General features: G+C 41.9%; 1 protein-coding gene across 2 annotated transcripts; it reads right to left on the reverse strand.

Annotated features, from left to right (window-relative positions):
* Nucleotides 1-1,433: 1,433 nt before the first annotated feature.
* Nucleotides 1,434-18,381, reverse strand: NUB1 (negative regulator of ubiquitin like proteins 1). Of its 2 annotated transcripts, none has more exons than XM_074157079.1 (15): nt 18,352-18,381; nt 14,423-14,540; nt 14,176-14,337; nt 12,104-12,162; nt 11,455-11,525; nt 10,389-10,571; nt 8,828-8,916; nt 7,293-7,399; nt 6,226-6,412; nt 5,743-5,850; nt 5,421-5,573; nt 4,362-4,508; nt 3,965-4,063; nt 3,046-3,238; nt 1,434-2,126 (listed from the first exon to the last, which is right to left on the reverse strand). In XM_074157079.1, exons 2-15 carry the CDS (start codon nt 14,537-14,539, stop codon nt 1,963-1,965), a joined length of 1,839 nt encoding a protein of 612 aa, XP_074013180.1. In that variant the 5' UTR covers nt 14,540; nt 18,352-18,381; the 3' UTR covers nt 1,434-1,962. The 2 variants fall into 2 exon arrangements, with proteins under 2 accessions (XP_074013180.1, XP_074013181.1); XM_074157080.1 differs by having other exon boundaries at nt 18,183-18,367.
* Between the last annotated feature and the right edge of the window lie 4,372 nt (nt 18,382-22,753).

Here is a 22,753-nt window from a genome sequence, read left to right on the forward strand (position 1 = left end):
GGCCACGCCTGGAGTATTGTGTCCGGTTTTGGGCACCTCAATCCAAGAGAGATATCGAGGTGCTGGAGCGAGTGCAGAGGAGGGCAACGAAGCTGGTGAAGGGCCTGGAAAACAAATCCTATGAAGAGCGGTTGAAGGAGCTGGGATTGTTTAGTATGAGGAAGAGGAGGCTGAGGGGAGACCTCATCACTCTCTACAACTACTTGAAAAGACACTGTAGAGAGGCTGGTGCTGGTCTCTTTGCACAGATAATTAATGACAGAACGAGAGGGAACGGCTTCAAGCTCCAGCAGGGTAGGTTTAGACTGAACATTAGGAATTTTTCACAGAAAGAGTGGTTGGGCATTGGAACAGGCTGCCCAGGGAGGGGGTTGAGTCACCATCCCTGGATGTGTTTAGATGTGGTGTTGGGGGATATGATACAGGGAAGAACTGAGTAGTGTAGGGTAGATGGTTGGACTCGATGATCCCAAGGGTCTCTTCCAACCTGGATGATTCTATGATTCTATATTCTAGTTTTGCTCTGCCTTTTGTCCAGTGGTGCCTCGGTGCTCTCCTATAGAGAAAGCAGATGTAATGGTTGCTGGGGCTGGTTTTTCTCCTCAGAAGATTGTATCCCCTCCCAGAAGGCTGAACCAACACAAAACCACTCAACATTTGTAGCACTCGATGCAGAAATACAAGTAATTCCTTAACAGTATAATCACTCCCCGCCTTTTGCTGTCCTGGGATAAGGGAGCCAGGAAAAAAAAATAAAAAAAATCCAGTTCTGCAGCCTGTGAAGTCCATGCACTGGAAGGGGGCAGGTATTTCGCAGGCCAAAGGCTGGTATCGTGCTCTCCCCGACAAAGTTCAAGCCCTCACTTCCCCACTGGTAAACGCTGGGTAAGGACAAACTGTATCCAGAAGGAAGGTTCCTTCTCCAGCGGGCGCTGAGCCTGGCTCTGAGCTGGAATCTCTGCCCCTTCCCTGTGCCCACCGGGCCTGGAGCAGACGGGGCTTGAGCTCCCTCTACCGCGAGACTGAAGCTATGGAAAGGAAATACACTGATTTTTATGAAAAGCTGACAAGCAGGGGAACTTCCGTTCCCAGTGGAGAGGAGTGCTCACGGAGCAGAAAATGGGATGGTATAAACCACACTTACCCCCCCTCCCCCCAAATATTTCTCCAGAACGCTGAAGCTGGGTACAACTACAAGACAGCGCCTGAGCCAAGATTTGTTCAACAACTGATTAACGAAAAATCTCAGTCCCCATGAAATCCACCAGTCTTAAGCCACACACCTGCAGGAGGTTAAGAGGAGCTGCTGGGGGAAATTGGTTATTTGGTTATAAAAGGAAATACCTTTCTTTCACTGGGCTCCGAGAGGACAGGGCCCTGCCGGGTCTTTCCTACCGGCTTTTAAAGCCAAAGCACAGAAGAAAGACTCTGAGGAAGAGCAGAAGCAGCACGTATTAGGTTTATTGCCTGTGTAACACCTGCATGAAGGGACAAGCAGAAGGCAGTAGAAATCCACGCACAACAGATACAAAGTCTTCTTTTCTTCTGAAGGATTTTTAAGAGACATTTATGTAAGTCGATACCTCTATAACCTCATGAGCTGGGTTGCCGATTTACAAATTCACTTTTTTTTTTTTAAAGCTGGTATTCTAAAACGGCATAGAAATGCTTCTTTACTTGAATACTAAATGAATTAACTTATTTCACAATAAAAATATAGTTTAGTTCTATTAAATTTTCTTTGGAAAATAAATGTTTCTATTTCTCTGCTATGACAATAAATTACAATGTATCACAAATGTAGGCTTTAAGCAGATTTATAAATAAGCAGGAATTAAAGTGTTCCACCTATAGTTGAACTGAATTCAAGGCATTTAGTAAGAGAGAAGCTGAAGGTGCGTTTATAATCCAAACTCAATTTGTCAGGGTAAGTACATATAACTGAAGTAGATGTAATGGGATTTAATGCTGTGGTACTTGTATATAGGATAAGTATTCGTGAATGATCTGTTCCTCTTCCTCCAGCGTTAAATCCAGATAATCCTCTTCGTGTTCAGGAATATCCTCTAGGATTTCATTGACTGCATCAGTCTCCATGTCTTCATCTGTGGGTGAACTAGAAGAACCTTCCAACAAAGAAAAGCAGCAGTGAATTCAAAGACCTTGGCACTTTCCCTCTTTAACCAGCACGGCTGCTCTGCGCGCCTGGTCCTGTGAAACCACCTCAGTCCAAACACCTCTGCAAAGGATACCGCAGGACGGCTATTTTTTTCCTATTATTTAAAGCTGCCGGAAAGCCCTTAGTTGTACAACAGGGATCAGTGCAGCTCTGACAAATAACGGAAGAGAGAGACTATGAGCAAGTTTCCTCTTTGCTTAACGGAGAGTATCAATTACAGTTCTACCACGTAAGGGCCACAAGGAAGGAGTATGTGGTCAAATCAGCTGACCGTATAGCGGAGGTTTGGAATAAACTTCCTAACAGTCAGAACCCAGGAATCAGCAAGCCAAAAAATCACCATTATCAGTGGTAGGTGCAGGGAAGATGCTCCAGCAACTTGGTACTTGCTCTCTGAAGAGCACAGGCAGGGAGCAGTTCATTTGTTTTCAAAGAGAACTGGTGTGAGAGGGTACAATTAGTCGGGAGAAGCCAGAATTGCTTGTGGGCTAGAGAGGGCCCCGTATTCCTCACTGGGGAAGTGACACAGACACCCGAGGCCTCCAGCCTCGTGTGCCAAAGCCACAGCCCGCTCAGCAGCCGTGTCCTCTTCGCCCTTCCCAGGACCCCTCTGGAGGTTACCCCTTTCTTCTGGGCTGCATCCTTCTGATGCGTATGCCTTGTGGTTCCACACATGGCTCTCATGGACTGCAGGGGCTGCAGCTTCTCTGGGCTAATGAATGCCTTGTCTGTAACCGTATTACTACTAAAAGTAGTCTGGGGCATTACTCAAGGCCCTCTACCAGTATTTAACTGTTTTGTACAAGAGCCAGAAGAACAGCCTTCCCCCTTCCCTCTCCTCTACCTGCCCTACGCAGCGTTCTCACCTGCGGACTCTGTAGGCGAGTCTTTTGATGAAGTCAATTCTTCCGATGGGCTGGACGCTTCCGGGGACAGCTGCAGGGAAGCAGGAAGAACTCCCCCATAATGAGCAAGGGTTTGGGAAGCCAAGTGGATGTTGCCTTTGAAGACTTTTAAAGCTTGCTCTGCTGACTCACGGCTGAAACCCATATACATCAGCTACAGGAGGGGGGAAAAATAGTAGTAATAAAAAAATCAGGAGAAATCCAAGCTCATTCAGCACCAGGATCTGACAGGAATCTGACTGTGCATCTGACAGTCATTCCCCTTGCACAGAGGAAAGCGCTGCATGCCAGGAATTCCAGGACGCTGACTCTGGTTTACTGGAACAGTTAACAACAGGGCAGTGACCTATTAAAGGAATGGGGATGTTGAGTAGAATCAAGAGCCTCTTGTTTAATATGAGACCAATTCTTTTTTTTGTTTTCAAAGGAAACTTCAAGGCACTCCAGCGTATCAAGAGTGGGCATGTGCTATTTACTTCTAGGCAATACAGTTTTCTTGCCTTTCTGACACTGATTACATAGCCACTCTAACTACTGAAGGGCTTTTCCAACGGCCTATGATGAGACACATTCCAACTCCCCCTTGTGCACTGCAATGGTGAGACTCTTAAATTAATTTCTCATTTGCTCTCTTTTTTGGGATAGGGCATGTAAGTGCAGAGACTTCCCTCTACACCTGGGTGTCACGGGCAGGAAGTACACAGGGATTACACTTCAGCCTGAGTGTGACTTCACCCTGAAGAGCAGATGCCAGACAGGGGAAAGTGTGACAAGCTTGAGTGACATGGGTCACAGAAGGTTTGTACAGCTTTGCTTAAAGGAAGGGATAATTCAGAAAACAAGACAACCAACTCCTAAGAAAGCAAAAGGTCTAACTTACTTGATCAATACTTTCCTGGGAAACCTGAAACTGGTCCATGGCCACAGAATCATCATCATCGTCGTCTTCCAACAACAACTCAGGATTGTCAAGAATAAACTACAATAAAAAAAAAAAAAAAAGAGGGATCAGGATAGAGCAACAGAAATAAAATAGTCCTCAGTACGGATATGTATTTAACCCAATAGTTAATAAGCAAACCTCAGCCAACTTAAATGATATTGATTCACTGGGTCAGGAAGTGGAAGTTCAGTCATTACACTTCAGAAAAGGTAGCTACGAACTAACGAATACAGACCACAGAAAATAAGAGTCTGTTATACAATAAATAAAAAAGCAAACAAGTTTGCGTTTTGTTTTTTTTTGTACAAAAGTACTACTCTTGAAAATTACTTACCTGAAAAGCTTGGTCCAGGTTTCCATGTGTATTATGAAGAGCTACTTGAGCAGCTCTCTCTGAATAGCCCATACTTTTCAAGGTGTTTATGTCTTCCAGTCGCTGCCGCCTTTTAGCTCTCTCCTCCCTCCTTATCTGTGCCTTTTCCTGCAAGAACACAGCCATTACAAAGCTCGCTATGCATGGGGATGCTTCAGCCTTCCCCTGTGCATGTAGGGTTTCCTGGATTTCCTTCTTTGAGTTTGAATCTCTTGAGGAAAAGGGATTTTATTTTTTTTAAAATACAGACTGTGCTGCCAGACACTCGTTACTAAATAAAGTTGCATTTCCGTGAGGTGGCACTGTTGCCATACTTCCGCCCTGCAGATCGGATCTTACGCTATCACAGCTATTATAGGCCCTGTGTGGTAAGTGATAAACCCGTTTGGCAGATGGGCCCATAGACAGGACTTGCCAAGGACACACAGTCAGAAACGGGCATGTAGCCAAGGAGTTCTGTTCAGCCCTTCTCTCAGCCATTTGACTTTTCCACCCACATTTCACTGTCAGAAGTCTGCAAGTGCCACCTCAGCTTACCAAATGTAACTTCAGGCGCTTCAGATCTCAACAACACTGCCTTCACTTCACTTCTCCCCTTCTGGATCTTCCAAGTCCATAATACAGTGTAGCTTGGCAGCTACCCTCACAGCACTTTACCGTGCAGTCTCTTGTCTTTCAGAGCAGCCAAGCCCAGAAGTGACAGCTTGATCGTGGTGGTTTTGTTTCCATATGGAACATTGCTGACTAGCAAACACTGGTGCAAAGCCTTCCTGTGCTCTTCTGTGGTACAACCATAGGTCATTGGCTCTCTCATCCCATCTGTTGTGGGACAGAGCTTCCCTTGTTGGATTAAGTTTTGGTTTCAAACTTGTGGCAACAGATGTCAAACCATTAGTTACACTCACTGTGCCAATCAAATAATAATCAAAGACCTTAACGTTGCACTAGTCACACAAAACACGATCCTAAGGACACTCCAGTGAATGTGATCCTTGAGTTAGTACTTTCGCTGCACCATACCTCTCTCCTGTTGGTGATGAGATTGGCAGCGTGCTCCACATTCCCATGGCACGCTCGCAGGGCAAGGCGAGCTTCCTGTTCAGAGAATCCCAGAAGCGAGAGGCGATAAACTTTATCAGGATCTATGGACAGCTCTTCATATAAATGAGATGCCTGTATAGAGAAAACACAACGATACTACTTACCCTTTGACAACATATAATCAAACAAAAAAGTCTCCCAATTTTTCTAAGGAAGAAAAGAACAGGGAGAAGGTGCAAGACAGAACCTAAACATAGGAGAAGTGTGAAGAATGGGAAAGTTTTATCTAATGGTGTCTTACCTTCTGAATATACTCAGCAGCCTCCTTTTCTCTGCCACTGTGATAGTGTCCTATCCCTTGAAGGAGGTAAAGCCGTAGAAATAAAACCTTCTCACGGCCATAGCTTCCCTAAAGAATTGTTTAAACGAGGAGCAGAGGGGCACATGGGTAAAAGCATATGGTAGAACATCAATACGTTATCAATAAAACACTTTATCCATTTAAAGACAATGCAGTCACTAATATATGACACTCAGTGTGCAGCTAAAGTGTTACGTCTAAAACACTGATGATGTCTGAGCATCTAACCACACCTTTGCCACTACCTTTGTGCCAGGTCCAATGCTTTCACTATGCTGACAATTACAGATCTAGATTACAGGCTGTGTAGACACGACAAAACTTTAAACTTCTGCAAGTCAGTCTTGTAATACATGAACAATAGCTAAATACATGTAGGGAAAAAAAAAAAGCACCACCCTAATTAAATCAAAACCAGCATACTTTGATATCAATAAGTCTTTCATGGTTCTCCCCGTAGCACCTCTGGAAGCATCTACGTGCTGTGGACAGCTTGTTCTCTGCATCATCCAGGCAGTCCAGCTGCTCCAGGCGGAAGTAGCACCACACTATATCCAGCTGCAGGACTGCGTAATTATCAACCGTGTTCAGCAGTTCTGTGCTACATTCACTGGAAAATAAAACAATTATTGGTTTTCTAGGAGGGGTGGTTTATTCTTTCCACACACTTTTTAAACACTAATGAAACAACATGCTGGAAATATGCATACTCACATATTTGAGAAAACACACACTTCATCTTTGAGGTAGCAAACTGAAATCAGCGGGATTTTAATAAAATACTGATCTCCCATCACATTCACTAATACATGGGGCACTAATAGTAACACTACCTCTGAAAGAATTACAGTAATCACAACTCGTTTTGTTACTATTTAAGACAGCATCTCTTAAAAGCAGAATGGAATTAAACCTTGTGTAATCTTTGAGAGGACAGAGATCAACTGTCTTCCTTTGTGCATGTGAACACGCTGAGGTTTGTGACAGTCTCCTTGCACACACACACAGATGAGAAACAGATGGGGACAGTATTACTTTTCGGGATCTCAAAAGAGCAATTTAGGGTTCTGACTGTCGACAGGAAACTAGTTTACCTGCAGAAACCCTGGTATGGTCACCGGCCTCAGCTCCCTGCTACACCTTTTACAGGACATTTTTACTTCACAGGAGCAATTGCGAACAAGTATCCACAACTGTCTCTCAAGCTAATGCAATTTATAGCCCAGTGCATGAATATTGACAGTTTCTGTTTATGTTGATATGAATGATTAAATTGCCCGGTGGCAGTATCTGTTTCAGCTGTTTTACATGAAGCCACCTGTCACTGCAAGTCAGAGCATTTGTCTGCTGTTTCCCGTCTGCAGAGGGGGTGTGAAGCAATCCCTGGCAAAACAGGCCCTGATTTATAAGCAGAAGTAGAGGTAATGCTGCTCCTGTCTTTAGCTGACAGTAAAGGGAAGAGAGAAACAAGGACTCAAGACGGTTCTTACCAGAAGTGTTTATCAGCATCCAACAAATATGGCAGTGCTATTTCATATTCTTTCTTCTTCATTAATGCTCTGCCCTTCTCATGATAACCCATCGCCAGCACAAGTGCCTAGAAAAAAAAAAAACAGATTGAGACTTTTCTTGCACCGCCCCAACTCACTTCCATAACTAAAAAGAAGTGTCTAGATAATCCATTAAGAGCCCTTGTTCTTCCTAGAAAAATACCATTGTATCAGTTCTGTACAAGCTATTTCACATCACTTCGTATTTTTCTCACCTGCTGATGTTAAAATATTGTCTATTGTCAGCAATGTTACTGACACCTGAAATGTTCCACCAAGTTTATTTTAAGAATGCAACCCTAGATAGATTTTCAATTATGAGTGATGAAGAACAAAGCATTTTTCTGGGTGCTACACTTCCTAACAGCATCAAATCTGTCTTGTTTTGCTATTACAACTATCTTGTAAAATCTAACCATTCACCTCCTGCAAAACCTCAGAACTGAAAATTAAATTTTGAATGTGGCCAGAAAACACTCTAGTTCCTGCAGTATGAGAAATGGAAATAATATTTCTACCTAGAAAAAACCTGCAATATTTCCTTTCACCCACATTCAATACTGAAGTCTTGTGCACTTGAACATTTGATGCTTTAACTCTTCAGGTGAATTACTACTCTCAGCACTTCATCAGAACAGCACGCATTGTGAGAGTGGACAGTTGTTATTTCAATCACCCAGAAACTCCAGATGATGCAGAAAACACTGTGTGCCTCTGAGAGGCCAGGGCAGCAGTTAGTACATGCTGGGGCCTGCTCATTTCTTCCAGAGGTGGGGCTTTTTTTTGTTACTGGGTGTAATTCCAAGTATTTGTAAAGCTTTTTATTTGTCTTCAGAAAAACCCAGCAATCTCAAAAGATAGGATCTATCACTATTCTTCTGCTTCAGCAGCCAACATCAGGTATGGCACTCCTACCGTAATTCAAACCATGCACCCAACCGAAGGTATTTCCAGTTGAAAACGTGGAACTTTCTTGAACGGTGAACAAATTTAAGTTTGAGAGGGTTCACAGTGCAAACAATCTCAAAAGTATTTTAAGAGAGTCTGATTTTGAGAGACCCAATGAGTTTCCAACTGAAAGTGAAGCCTAATGAACAAGTTATTTCCATGTCACTCAATGTCACATTGTGTCCATGTCACACACATGTACCCAAAATTTAAAATAGGTGTTAGGATATAACAAAGTTAAAGCTCATCTTAAAACACAAAAATAAGATATGGACCACACAGGGGTGAGTGCAAGATTAGACCTGCAATTAAATCAGCAGAGGTCTGTCTCCAGATGACTGAATTATTCCCAGTTGTAGAGTTCTACTTCAATTTTATTTCAAAATTATTTCTACTAAGCAAACATCTGCTGGACCCAACGTTACATCTCAAAAAGTCTGACTGTATTCCAATCCCATATGTGAAATGCTTCATAAATCAAGCTTTAAAAAGCCACCTTAGTAGCCTTCTAAGACATTTTTACCTACTTTTTTAGCTTGAGGAGGAATCTCGATTGACCTTCCAGTCTGATTAGCAATATCTAGATATGGAACAGAATCTGGATCCAAGTACTCCTCTGAAAGATAAGAAAAAAACCACTTGAAACTGTAAGTACCACCTTCAACAGAGTAACTCTGCTGTTGTAAGATTATGTCAGTAAGTACATGGTTAAACAAAAAAGCAACCAACCAACAAGAACAAAAAAATCAGAATTACCTATAAAGGCTGCATCTGTGTTTTTTGGACATACCTACCAGCAACGGCCCTGATCAGACAGACATGAGGAACCTTTAGAAAGGTCACTAAAGGAAAAGGCCCCATTCATCCCAAAATTTAGATGCAATGTTAAAAGTTACATGACTTATAAACAATTTTTTGCAGAAGACAAAACCACTTACATTTTACATGATGTAACATTTGAAATCCTTTATCAAATAAAGCACAGAATATAAAAAAAAAACCCACAGCTGAGCACAAAACTATCAATTTTGTTTTCAATTCTATCTGATTTAAAATTAAAAGATGCTTTTCTTGTAAACAAAAGACAGTTAAACAGGAGTTTGCTGAGATTAAAAGCTTCTGCCCTGCAATTTTTCTCAGATGAAACAAAGGGGTTGTTAATCCTTTCTACACTTCACAGAAGTGAGCCCATTATGGACTCCACTCTGTACTCTGGCATTGTGCTATAACTGACAGTTACTGGTGAATAACTTAAAGAGGCCCTATACAGGATTCAAGGGCTGGGGGGTCTAAATTACCCCTTAAATCCATAAAAGGAATCACTTCTTTCATTTGTTCAAAACCTGATATTATACTAAGAAACAGGCTGTCACTGACCATTAAAAGAAGCTTCGTTCAGGTATTTTTGCATTTGGCAGGAACTCATTACGTACTTACTTTCACATTTTCTTGCTTGTGGATTTTTGAAACAATAAAATAGAGAAGCGCTTTAAACTCACCAGCTAGAAATGCAATTCACAAACGAAACCTCATTTTGAAAAATGATTACTGTTAAATTGACTGTATTCCTGTAACTTAATCCACAGTTGCCAGCAATCAACATCAAATGGAATGAGAACAGAACGGCCACCTTACAGATGAGAACAACAAGTGAGCTGTTCTGCACAATGAAACCATGGTTACACACAGCCACATCTGAGACAAACTACAAAAAAAGTATGTAATGACTTGCAATACATTATTCCACTGTGCTTATGTCTACAATTAATTTAAAGCCTGTTCTCAAAAGTCATCAATCCTTTAACTGTCAAGCGCCAATTAAATAATTGATTCATATTATATCCTTCTCTGTGTTTTCTAGCATTCTAGTTGTGTAAGAAGAGTTGGAATAGAAGAGGAAGTTTAGTCAACTTAAAATCCAGTTTTCAAGTAGGTAGAAACCTAGAAAAGTATAAACTGAAATCCAGCCATGGTACAGGCAGTCTTCTATGTTGAAAGTCCATGTCGAAGATAGTTTTTGATGCACAAGAATTAATGAACACCCATCTTCCCCCCTCAAAAAACAACCAGTCCAACAACCCCCTTTACCTCTCTCTGCTAGAATTTCCAAACCCTTCTTAGTTCTTTGCATCTTGTCATTTATTTCTTTTTCTTTCTTGCATTGAAGTTCTTCTTCCTGAACTTTTCTTTTAGTTTCCTCATCACTCTGTTCCAGCTGAAGGACCATCACTTTTGCATTGTGTGTTACACCCTGGTCTCCAAGGGTTTTGCCTGCAAAATCAGAGTGTGATGAATACAATCTAAATACTCTATTTGTGAAGACAGACCACTTTACATTGTGCTGCCATTGGGGGGAGAACACCACCCACAAACAAACCAACCCGAACAGCCCCTTGCCTTACTCTTACCGTACTGAAGAACTACAGTTAATTACTACACTCAAGAAATCAAACAAAACCCTTGCCAATTCCCGACATATTCACCAGAAACTCAGAAGTTAGAATCAGACTTGCACCTTAAAAGTGCTTTTAAAATGATTAGTATGTGCCTTTACTTGTTTTTTCTCAAAACATTCCAAAACCACGAATTTCTATTTCAATTAATTGTTCTTCAGGCAAAAGCTGAAACAACATGTCCAGGATCATACACCACAACAGAAACACGACAGAGGAACTGGGAAGTGAATCCAAGTTCCTATTGTCAATTCCATGGCTCCAATTCTGACATATTCAAAGGGAAATAAATACGTTAGATGGATGTTAAGGCCATCAAATAAAGAGAAACCTGCTGTCATCACTTCCCACAACATGACCGACAAGTTGAACGTGTGTAAAGTGTCACATTAGGTTTTGAATGTGCTGCTATACAATATGGTTTTTGAGGAAATTTAGGGTTTCTCTTGAATGTGCATTTTCAGTGTTTCAACACTTGAAAGAAAAGTATTTGCAACATTTATTACAGGATTCCTATAATTGCTCTAGCCAAATTCTAGCCAACATTTTTGATCATAATAATTTATTATATTTCCTGTAAAGCAGAACCTTACAAATATAACTGCTATTCCTTGGGAATTTCTGAAATTAACAGAGTAGCAAGAAATGTTTCTTCTGAGAATCAGAAACTAGAATATTGTCATACAACTAGAGATACATACCCAGGTCAAGCTGCTTCTTATTTATGATTATTTTGATAGCATTTTCTTTTAATGCATGTTCCTGTGCTATCCTGTGGAATAAATCATTTCATCCATGAATATAAATTTCTAAGGTTATACAATATTTCTGTCAGAATAGCAATAAAACTTAAAAATGAGTATGCTTGTTACTGGCTTAAAACTTTTTCTATAAAAGGCTGCTAGAAGTAAAATAACATCATCAGAAAGCTTTGTATAGGGAAAATCTGGGATACAGAAAGGGAAAAAGCAAAACAGACAGAAAATAATCCGATTTTATTAGGCTTAAAAACACAAAAGGAATAGAAGCTAACGCTCACTGTTCAGAAGACCTGCCTAGTTACAGATTTGGAACACCGATCACTAGCATCTTCTCAGGTACTCGCTGGGGATTAACAGAGAACTACCTTCTCCCACAGCTGCAACTTTCCTGTTTTCCATCTGTTAAACCATGGGTTCTTACATGAAGAACTGCCCCACAGGGACACTGGACATGCTGTTCAGATATACTGAACACACACATATGCTAAGAAAAAGCTTAATCTAACAAACAGTGCTCTGTTCGTCTTTTTTAGTACTGTATGATATTATGTTATCTCATTAGAGAAGAGCCAAGAGTGATTACACTTACTGTGATCTGAGCTCCTTGCCTGTGATGAGCAGGTTGGTTTCCAGTGGGATTTTTCTGCTCTGTAGTAATTATATTGGGTGGGGGAAAGGAGGAGGGAAGGAAAAAAGCATTATATCAATATATTTTGGACATTTTCTTAATTAGTTGTTTTACAACAATTTCTTTTTCAAATAATAATCATGTTAATGGGGTTATGGTTGGGCATACATATTAGTCATTTCAGTGTAGGGAGTCTTGTTCTTGCTATACGGTGCTAAAAATAAGCATTTCACAGCAGAAGATTTAGAATTCGATAAATCTAAATTCAGAACCAAACAATTTAAACTGACTAATTTAATTATGCACTTCCAATCTTAACTCTGCTTTGTAATTATGCCACTCACCTGTGACTGGCTAAGTTATGATTAATTCCTATTAGTGTCTCTGGTCCCATATTAGATAAACTGGAATTTTAAATTAATTAATTCCCTTATGCCCCATAGCATTGTAAAGAGGGATTATGAAACTATTTAACTGCATGGCAATCACTTAACACCCTCTATCCTTTAGCCTGTCATATTCCCTGGTTATTACTTTTTGCTACAAGAGAAAGAACAACTCTGACTGCGTGTTGCATTTTTACAAGTATTCCGTAACAAATAAATAAAATCCTTCTGAAGCATAGGTTACCATCTAAAATCTTCCTCAGAAAAAAGCCCCACTACTGCCCTTTCCCAGAGTGAACATTCACTTCTGTTGCTGGTAAGAAGACTACAACCCTTAAGTGCCCCTAAATAAAGAAGCTCTCTTTCGCTGTTATCGGTGTGGATGAAGACATACAGCGTTGGGGATGCTGCTGCTCCTGCACACGATCAAAACTACAAAGTGACTGGAGACAGCTGTTGTGCTTGCTAGAGACTGGTTTTAAGGTGAAAATATTCCCAGTTAAGAGGCTTCATATTAGTAAGAACCTAATCAAAGGCCCCGCTCTCTGTCCTGTGACCAACCTACACAGCACCCTTCACATCCATATGGTTGAATCCTCTCAACATTCAGAGCAGAGCAGCTGTATCCAGAGTGCCACATGAGATCGGTCCCTGGCCCATGTCAGCCCTCACACTGTGCCTGGGCATCGCTTGGCAGGATACCAAGGGGCCTGGGCTAATGGCATCAGAGCCACCACCAACAGCTTGGCAGCCCATCAAACAGTGGCCAGTCTGTCCCCCACCTGTGTTTAGCTCACTAGGGCCACAGAATCCTCTATGGTGACCAGTCTGACACTGATTTAATAAGATTCACATCATTATTCTGGCATATTATATGCATGAAACCAGAGGTTGAAGCCTGGCTTGAAAAGGCAAGACTTAATTCAGTTCTATCTTTGTGAAGCTTTTAAGAGCCTGACTTAGAAAAGAACACATGAGTACCACCACAACAGAAAATCCTGCTTCTCACTTCCAAGTTCAAACACTGGACATACCTATTTTAAAGTAAGTTTAGTTACCTGCCTGAGCTGGATAACGCCATCACTCTAAGAACATTGCCACGTGCCACGGTTAAAAGCTAACGGAGATCTTTTCAATGTCATCAGCTATACATGGCCTAAGATGACACCAAGTTCAAGTTGCTTATTGCATGTAAAGAGATTTTTTTTTTTTTAAATTAAAGCTGTCATTTAAACAAAAGCTGTGGTAATATAGCAATATTCATATGCTAATTCAGCTTTAGGTATTCTACAGCTGAAGAAATACACCTGCTTTTTACTGCAGTCATGTCAGAAGGAATCAAACTGAACTAGACACTTAAATCTAATTTACTTTTCTTAATTGGAAGACAATTTCTCATTACATGCTAAAGGGAAGACAATTAATGATCTTCCAATATTATATTCCTTTGCCATGATATTCCCATATACCTGGGAAGCTGAAATATACCTCAGTACCCCCCCCTTTTATATACCTAACGCAGATCTCTCATACAAAACACCTGAAAAAGTTGAGTAAGTGAAAATATTTGCATTAGACACATATCTAAAACTCAAAAGGACATCAAAGTAAAGCTACTTATCCTGACTTTTCTGCAATGTCACTTACTTTTCTACGAGGCAGATATATCTCAAGTCTTGCAATCCCAGTCACTTTAAAATTTTCATTTCCTGTTCCACGCTCAATTGCTTTACACCGTATTTCTTCAAGCATATTCTCTGTATCATTCTCATTGATATTCAGCTTGGATGAATATTTTTGTACAAGCTCCTAAGAAAACAGCAAGAAAGACTAGGAAAATGCACAAGCAGTAGACATGGAAGACACACAACATCACCTCAGAAAGTATATTTACCTTTATCTCTTTACCAGCTTCTTTTTTTTCATTTGTATATGGTGGCTTCCATAGCTGGATTTTGTCTTCTCTTAAGCAACTTGTCAGTTTTGCTATTAAATACTTCTTTTGTGCCATTCTTTTAAAACAAAAGCAAAATTGGAAGGAGAAAGAAAGAAAAATAATCAATCTTTTAATACAGCTTTCCTGTACTAAGATACTGTGCTTTTTCAAGAAGTGACATTTCGGAATTCTGCAAAAAAGTTGAGTATAAAATGCATTCTGTACATTTTGGTGGAGATGGGAATGGTGGAGAGTCCAAACTATTACAAAAAATTGGAAAGGGGGTGAAACCTGGATTATAGCAGGGATAATTCAGAAGCCCCCTGCATTGGACTTTGCCATTTTGAGAAATTAAACCTCTTCCTAACCCCTCATGTGAGCTGGAATTGCAGAATGTGCCAATTCATCAAAACCCATGATTCAATACTGCCCTACCTTGGAAAGGATGGCTCAACCCAGCCCCCCTCTAAAACATGTCCTTGCTGTACCTCTGCCTTCCTGCTTCTCCCACTTCCCTACTTTAACAGCCTTTCTACACCTGGGGATGGTTGAACATGAATTATTACCCTATTTGGGAGGGCAGAAAAGAGGTGTAAAGAAATAACACCTCAGAACCACAAGCTCCATCATGAGAGAGCATAAGGTTAAGTTCACACCCCTCCAGCAGAGTGAGATCATCTAGAGCACAAAGAGCCAAGACCAGACAATAGGATCATAGAATTCTTTAGGCAGGAAAAGACCTTTAAGATCATCAAATCCAACCATTAACCTAGCACTGCCAAATCCACCACTAAACCATGTCCCTCAGCACCACATCTACATGGCTTTTAAACACCTCCAGGAATGGTGACTCAACCACTTCCCTGGGCAGCCTGTTCCAATGCTTGACAACCCTTTCAGTGAAGAAATTTTTCCTAATACCCAATCTAAATCTCCCCTGGTGCAACTTTTTGCCTCTTGTCCTATGGCCTGTTACTTGTGAGAAGAGACTGACCCCTCCTCTCAGGTAGTTGTAGACAGCAATAAGGTCTCCCCCTCAGCCTCCTTTTCTCCAGCCTGAACAACCCCAGCTCCCTCAGCCGCTCCTCATCAGGCTTGTTCCCCAGACCCCTCACCATCTTCGTTGCCCTTCTCTGGACACACTCCAGCACCTCAATGTCTTTCCTGTAGTGAGGGGCCCAAAACTGGACACAGCACTCGAGGTGGGGCCTCACCAGTGCCGAGTACAGGAAGGACAATCAATTCCCTAGCCCCACTGGCCATTCTGTCTCTGATACAAACCAGGATGCTGTTGGCCTTCTTGGCCACCTGGGCACACTGCTGGCTCATACTTAGTTGGCTATCGACCAACAGGCCCCCAGGTCCTTTTCCACTGGGCAGCTTTCCAGCCACTCTTCCCCAAGCCTGTAGCACAGCACGGGGTTGTTGTGATCTATGCCTCCCCACTCCCAATCTCAACCACTTGTCAAGCAAACAAGTTTAATAGTATCACAAAATGCTATTGTAAAATTCTGGTATCACAACAATGACATCGCAGGGCGTCACTTTTCATAGTCCAAGAGACACTCTTCCCACTCTCACTGCAAAGCTAGAAAAGACACATGGTGCACAAGCAACTGAAGTGCAGAGGCTGAAATCAGAGATGAAGTGTACTGTAAATCTGCACCAGGCATTAAACTATCCATCACTGAGGAGAAGATGACAGTGAGGTTAAGAGTTCAGGCTGAATTCATCACCAACAGTTATCCTCATTCAGCTCAGAGAAAGTAGCAACCGCTGAATCAACATGCTCCTGAAAAAAACACAAAACAAGAAATAGAGAAGGCAGCGAGAGGGCAAGCAGAGGTAGATGCAGTGAACTCGACACAAGAAAAGTCAAACAAAATCTATGTACATATTAAAGCACGGGAGACTTTTGGCTCTTGAACAGTGGGAATCATATGGGAGATGATGTCCTTTAATTTATACAGAAAAGCATTTAAAATTTTGGCACGTATGCACTAAGGTTGGCACTGAGTTTTCATTAATCGGTTTCACTTTTCTTTCAGAGTGGTTTCATTTACTCATTCTTGTTTATTATCACATTGCTCTCAGCAGAAAAGGGGACAGAAAAGAAGAATCAAACATTTCTATCCCCGTTTCCAGTTTCAAAGACTGGTCCTTGCTCAGAAAAACACTATTTGAGAGCAAAAAACCATAGGCAAACACTCAATGTGTGGTAAATTTACCATTTCCCCTTTCTTCAACCCCAGCATTAGTGAGCTACAAAGAATCTTTGAACACTGCAAAGACAGTAGTCTCCTCTAAAGAGAAGTCAGAGGGATTAACCGAGCAAGCAGATGATTTAACAATCCTGATGGATTGCTATAATTTGCATAGTGCCTGTCCAAACTAGGAGAGGCAAGCATGCATTCTTTTTCTTGCTGGGATGACGTTGTCGGTGTTATTATTTTAAGGCCAAGGCAAAACACAGCATTTACAAAACAGAAAACAACAAACATGCTCAATTTTCAAAAGATTGCATTGACGTTATTAACGCAGCTTTTCCCCTTTTGCAAAACATGCCAGGCAATTCTCATGAACAACCTGTAACCACCACTTCCGCACTTCTAGATTATGCTGAAGAACCACTTTATAGCTATAATTCTACTTAATATTAACTTGAACAAGAAGCTATCCATGGCTTTGAGGCATCCAGATAAAGTGTAAAATCACAACCTACACTTAAGAATATTAACTGTAAATACAAGCGGCATTTATAAACTGGTCATTCATCTTTTTATCAATAACATTTTAAGTTTGTGATTTCCTACTATGCTATTAAAACAGAAAACACCACTGGAGTCTCCCATTATTCTTTCCAACCTTCCATTGAAAAAAAGGAAGTTTTGCTTTCATAAACACAAAGTTATCATTTTATACGTAATACTTTTAATATTTATCATAAATTCCTATTTCATCGTAACTAAATCGCAAAAGAATCCTTAGCAAAAACATTTACGACTTACTTTTCCATCAGCCAACACCACAACTGTTCCTGAAACACTTTCACTTTCAGTAAGAGTTTAAAGGGACTTTCTCAAAAGTAGTTTGAGTAAACAATCAGGGGTATTTCCCAAAAGCCATTTTGAATGCCAGATTGAGGTTTTGGTAACTAAAATGTCATCCTCTAAATCAGTCTTATACACAACATAAAAAAGAAAAAAAACAGTTACAGAAATACGGTTAAAAGGCTAAATTTTAGAGGGAACAGAGGATTCTCAGAGTGGTTTACTAATAAAGCAGTATGCATTGATTTTTCCCAAAGACAAGGAGAAAAGCTGCCTGGTGCGACCATGGTACATCCCCCCATGGCTAAAGGAAGGTTCTGAGGCCGCAGCAGTCTTATGTGCAAATAAACCACGAGCCAGAAGCTCAACGAACGGATGGAGACCCCGAACACTCCCAGTCCCAGCCCGGGGCGTCCTTAGGCCTCCCCAAGAGCACATCCAGCCTCTCCCCTACCTCGGCAGCACCAGTCACCGGTGTCACCAGGGAATTTTAAAGCAGGGCCACGAAGCCGCCGCGCTTTCTAGGCGCCTCCAAAACACGGGAGCACCCGGGCAGCCACGGCGGCAGCCGAGCTGATGCAACCAGCCCCCAGTGCATCCGGGAGGCGGCCAGGCCCAACGAGGAGCCAGGAAGGAGCTCCCGCCGCCTCGGCCCTCGGGCAACCCACCTGCGCCCGGTGGCGGAGGCCGGGCCTCTCGGCAGCCGCTGAGGGGAGCTGGGGCCCGGCGCCCTCCCTAAGGCGGCGGCGGTGGCCGGGGCGGCTCCTCGCTCCGAGCAACGGCCGGGGGCGGGGTTTCCGCGTGGCACCGCCCCCCCCGGCGCCGTCGCGCGCTTACCTGCGCACCCGCCGCTCGCCCTGCCCTGCTGGTGGTGGGGGTGTGTGGTGGGGGTAGGCGCGAGGGGCGGGGCCCACGCGCACGTCACGCAAGGCGTTGATTGGCGGGGGAGTAGGCGGGGTTTCTACGGAAGGGCGGAAGGCGCCGGGTAAAGGCGAGGGAGGTGGGTGCTCGTCACGTGGGTGAAGCCGCGCGCCAGCCGCCATCTTAGCGCCCTGCCCTCACTTGGAGGCGGGGTGTTTGCTGGGGTTGTGTCGCTTGGGGGCGGGTTCTGCTGTCCCCGTCCTGCCTTATGGCCTAGCCTGGTTTGCTTTTCCCATGGGGGATGGTGGTGGTGTCGTCCCAAAAGTAGATTAGTTTACCTGGTGTGCAAGATGCCAATGTATACACAGCTCAGAGGTATTCTATTATTGCATATTTGTGCAGATCTGGGTGCTGGGTGGTATTCCACAAAGCTAGCGCGCCGGCCCGCAAACTCCTCAGAATATTTATACGGTTCAAAACACAGACATACACACCCTTATTACAATGATTGGTTAGTACCTTATCTTAACAATTTCTATCGGTTAGTACAGTCTCTTGCTTTCATTTAAAGTTAAAACATCCTTTAATTGATGTGCGCATGCTCCAGTACAGTGTATGGGGAAGGTAGCTCTCTTCAGTTTCTGAGTCAGTGGTTGCAATCTTCCGCTGCAGCCTTTACCTGCTGATCTTTGTTCCTTTTAGCAGTTGCCAGTTTTCGGTGACTCCTGTGGAGGGATGTTCCCTTGTTACCACCCTTCTGAGCCTCTTCAAGGGTATATTCATTAGCAAGGCATGCGTTGTTTATACAAAGTGTCCTGCTTCACAAAGCCTTGTAGCCTTTTTTTGCAGCTCTTTGCCCTTGCTCAGTGATAGATTCTACCTTCTAAAATACTTTCTACCTTCTGAAGTATATCATTCGGCGTCCCCAAGGCGCTTGGCTTCCCGAGCGGGTCTCCCCTCAGGAGGGGCAGGGGGCTGGAGGAGGCCAAAGGCGCTGCAGCCACCCCTCAGCCGCCGCCTCCCTGTTTGTGAGGCAAAAAGGGCTGAAATTCCTGTCAGTGATGGGAGGGAGCATTTCCCCAAAGGCCGAGATGCTGTGGAAGGTGCCAGGGAGGATCAATGCATGTTTTGTTTTTTTTTGCTGTGCTCTTTGAGGGTAGCAGTGCTCAGGGGGGGAACATTTGTGTGTGGGCTTATATTTCCCCTTCAGGGGTGGTGGGCTGGTTCTTGCCTGGTGGTGGTGCTGTTTAAAGTTAACCTGGGTTTAGAGACTCTGCTGGAAGAATACATTGTGTGTATGTGGAAAATCTGGTACTAAACACCACCTCAAGCTGTGGTGGTGCTGGAGTGTCATTGCTGGTCCCCATAATGTCCTAGAGTGGGAGTAGCGTATGTGGCTACACAGACATTTGGCTGTACAACATAGGCTGCTCAATGTTGTATTTGTATCTGAGGCCCACAAGGGTTGGGGCTTGTTCCTGGAATCTTTTTGGTGCCTGTAAAACATGTAAGTGTTCTTTTAATGGATTACACCAGAAATAATTAACTCATATGGGTTAATTCTTTCGTGTGACCAGCTGTCCCAGCCGCAAAGGGATTTTATTCTAACTGCTCTGAGGTGTGACTGAAAATGTTGCACTGGAGTATTATTTACTCCAGAATGGATGGGCCTGCAGGACTGTCCTTCTGTAAAACATTTTCTTTAGGCACTCGTGCAGAATACGTGGGGGTGCTGCATACTGCAGCTTTGGAAATGGGAACCCTGCAGGTATCATGAGCTTGTGAACAAGACACTGAACTAGAATTTCAGGATTCCAGGATCCTCTACATGCATAATTCAGTCAAGTTTGCCTACTGAAAAAATAAGGGCAAAGTTGCTTTTATGGTAGTCTTGAGTTCAGTGCTTGAAACTTCGCTAAAGTTGTGGTTCAGTGACTAAAGTTACTGTTCCATGATCTCCAAGCATGAAGAAGCTAACAGTATAGGGTTTTGAAAATCAGGTCCACTTGAGAACTGGAACTTCCTATATTTGAAGTTTTCAATTTTTTCTCATATTTCCCTGTTTCATTTCTAGTAAAGTTGTTTTAGGAAAAAATTAATTTTCTCAGTAGACAATGTGCCTGTGTGATATTTCAGTCTCTTGAAATGCAAGTATAGCAACTTTTCTCATAACTAAAACTACTCCAGTAACAAATCAAAGTTTACTGAAATAGTTCTTCTATAATGTCATTGGAAATTAAATTGAAAGACTTCTCTGAAGGCAAAATACCTTTTCTAAATAAGTTCTAGTCAGTACAAAGTGCAGTAATGTGCTAGAGAAGCCTCGGGAAAGGACAAAGTGTTTATATGAAAGCTCTTACAAAGGAGTTAGTTACTTAGTCCATGCATAAACCTGCACTGAGTTTTAAATCAAGATATTCAAGGTCCATGTTTAATTAAGATAACTAATTCAAAGCACTTTAAAATCAATTTAAAAGTGTTTGCAGAAAATAGTATCACTAATTTAGTTCAAATGGGTTTATAGAGTAGGTAAGTGGCTAGGTAAGGTTATAAACTTTCTGTGATACTGATTTAAAAGATTTAAAAGTTTAAGTTGTGTTTGCTGAAATGTTGTCAAGTGTATAATTGCAAGTATCTAGGCAAAATGATCTTGAATTAATTTTTGAATAGTTTTTATAGTGGCCTCTTGCTAACATAGGGTTTTTCTTTCAGTTATTCCTTTAGTTTTATGTCATCTACAGACTTGGACATATAACAAAAGTAACACTCCAATACAACGATAGGCAGGAGTACAAATCAGTTTTCTCTGTAATCAGCAAGACAAGTAAATAGAAAGCTAATGTTTACTGCATACTTAAAAAAATTCATTGTAATTTAATAATATTTCCCTCCCTCCAGGTCATTTCTTGTTTCATATGGGATGGTTGTTATCTAGTATTTTCTCCCTATTATACCTATTAAGCATATCTGTGTTTTATCTTTTTTTTTTTTTTCCTTTCTAATCTTTCTTTAAATACTGTAACCACTGTGAAGGAAAAAAAAAAGTAGCTGTGATTCTTTATTAATTTCTCATGCCTACCCAGAAACAGATATCAGCATCTGAGGTGGAAACTGATCTGGGCAGACCAGTTAATTGAAAACACTAGAAAACCTGAAAAAAACCACAATGAATCCCTCTTCCGAAACCTATGTCTTCATTCTCCTGCTTTTACTGAGGATGAGTGGAAGACTCTTCAGGAGTTACTGTGGTGTGCTCATTGCTATTAGTAATAGCTAGTGCTTTTCAGCACTATCTTAAGGACTGTCACTTACGGGACAGGTGCCTATCTGCCTGCTGGTGGTGGCTGGATTGCTGTGGGACACTACAGAGTTTGGCTCTGAAACTCTTGAGTGGCATAGAGAAAATGACGTTTGGCCAGAGAGAGTGAAATAGCATTATATTCCGTGATTTTTTTTCTATTTTTGTGGACGTAAGATAGTACTGTGATGCACTTAGAGCTGTGAATCTCCTGCAATGGAAGCATGGGCTCTGACCGATCTGTGCAAACATCTCCAGATGTAGTATCCTCCATCAAACACAACAAAAGTCAATGGAATTGTATGAAAGATTAATGGTTTGAAGGGGTGTTGGATGCAAAGAAAACAGTAGTTTCTCTTAGAAATGGATAACACTGTTCTGTCTTTGACAATAGGATTTTATTTGCACATTGGTATTAACTCTGTTTCCAAGATACCATATGAGGGGACGGTTTATCTTTTTTGCTGAGAAGAGTTTGTATCTAGAAGGACATAAACGACAGCTGAGTATCTTTTCTTTTTTTTTTTTTCCTCATTTTTCTTTGTGTGTGAATGGTGTGATTTTGAGACAGTGGTGGTAACTGGGGATGTGTGCTTACAGACTGTTTGCAGGGATCAGGAAGAGCTTTGTGGGCTGTCCACCTGATCCTCATTTTGCTGTCCTTGCAGGGCTCAGGTAGATATGGAATGGTTCAGAAGAGCCAGTGGCTGCCAGGAATATAGCTTGAAATTAATGTCTTCATGAAATGGGGAGACATTTCAAGTCTCCAATTTTTCTGAAGCCTACATTTGAGAAAGAGACCCATCTGAATACTTGCAGCCAGAAGTGGGTGATACGTAGCTCATGTTTTTATCATTGAAAAGCACCTGCAAAAGAGGGACTCCTTCTTCTAAAGATCTTACAGGAGGGAAGATCAGAAATAGCTACTTACTTTTAAAAACTTGCACAGGTTTGTAGTGCAGTTGTGCCACAATGTTAAAAAAATGTAGAAAATGTTAAACCCTAGCTATAAAAAATAGTTGTACTACTACATTTATATTTGTGTAGTTGAAATGGTTATATCCCCTTTGTGGGCATACA

Source organism: Numenius arquata, chromosome 12, assembly GCF_964106895.1.
Source record: "Numenius arquata chromosome 12, bNumArq3.hap1.1, whole genome shotgun sequence".
Lineage (NCBI taxonomy): Eukaryota > Metazoa > Chordata > Aves > Charadriiformes > Scolopacidae > Numenius > Numenius arquata.

What these genes read in the sequence shown, in the direction of transcription:
- NUB1 (XM_074157079.1), bottom strand. Translation starts at nt 14,539, where the DNA reads ATGGCACAAAAGAAGTATTTAATAGCAAAACTGACAAGTTGCTTAAGA. An exon ending in GATGCTGATAAACACTTCTG is followed by an intron (nt 6,413 to 7,292) that starts GTAAGAACCGTC and finishes TTTATTTTCCAG; the next exon opens with TGAATGTAGCACAGAACTGC. An exon ending in AAAGACTTATTGATATCAAA is followed by an intron (nt 5,851 to 6,225) that starts GTATGCTGGTTT and finishes ACAATTCTTTAG; the next exon opens with GGAAGCTATGGCCGTGAGAA.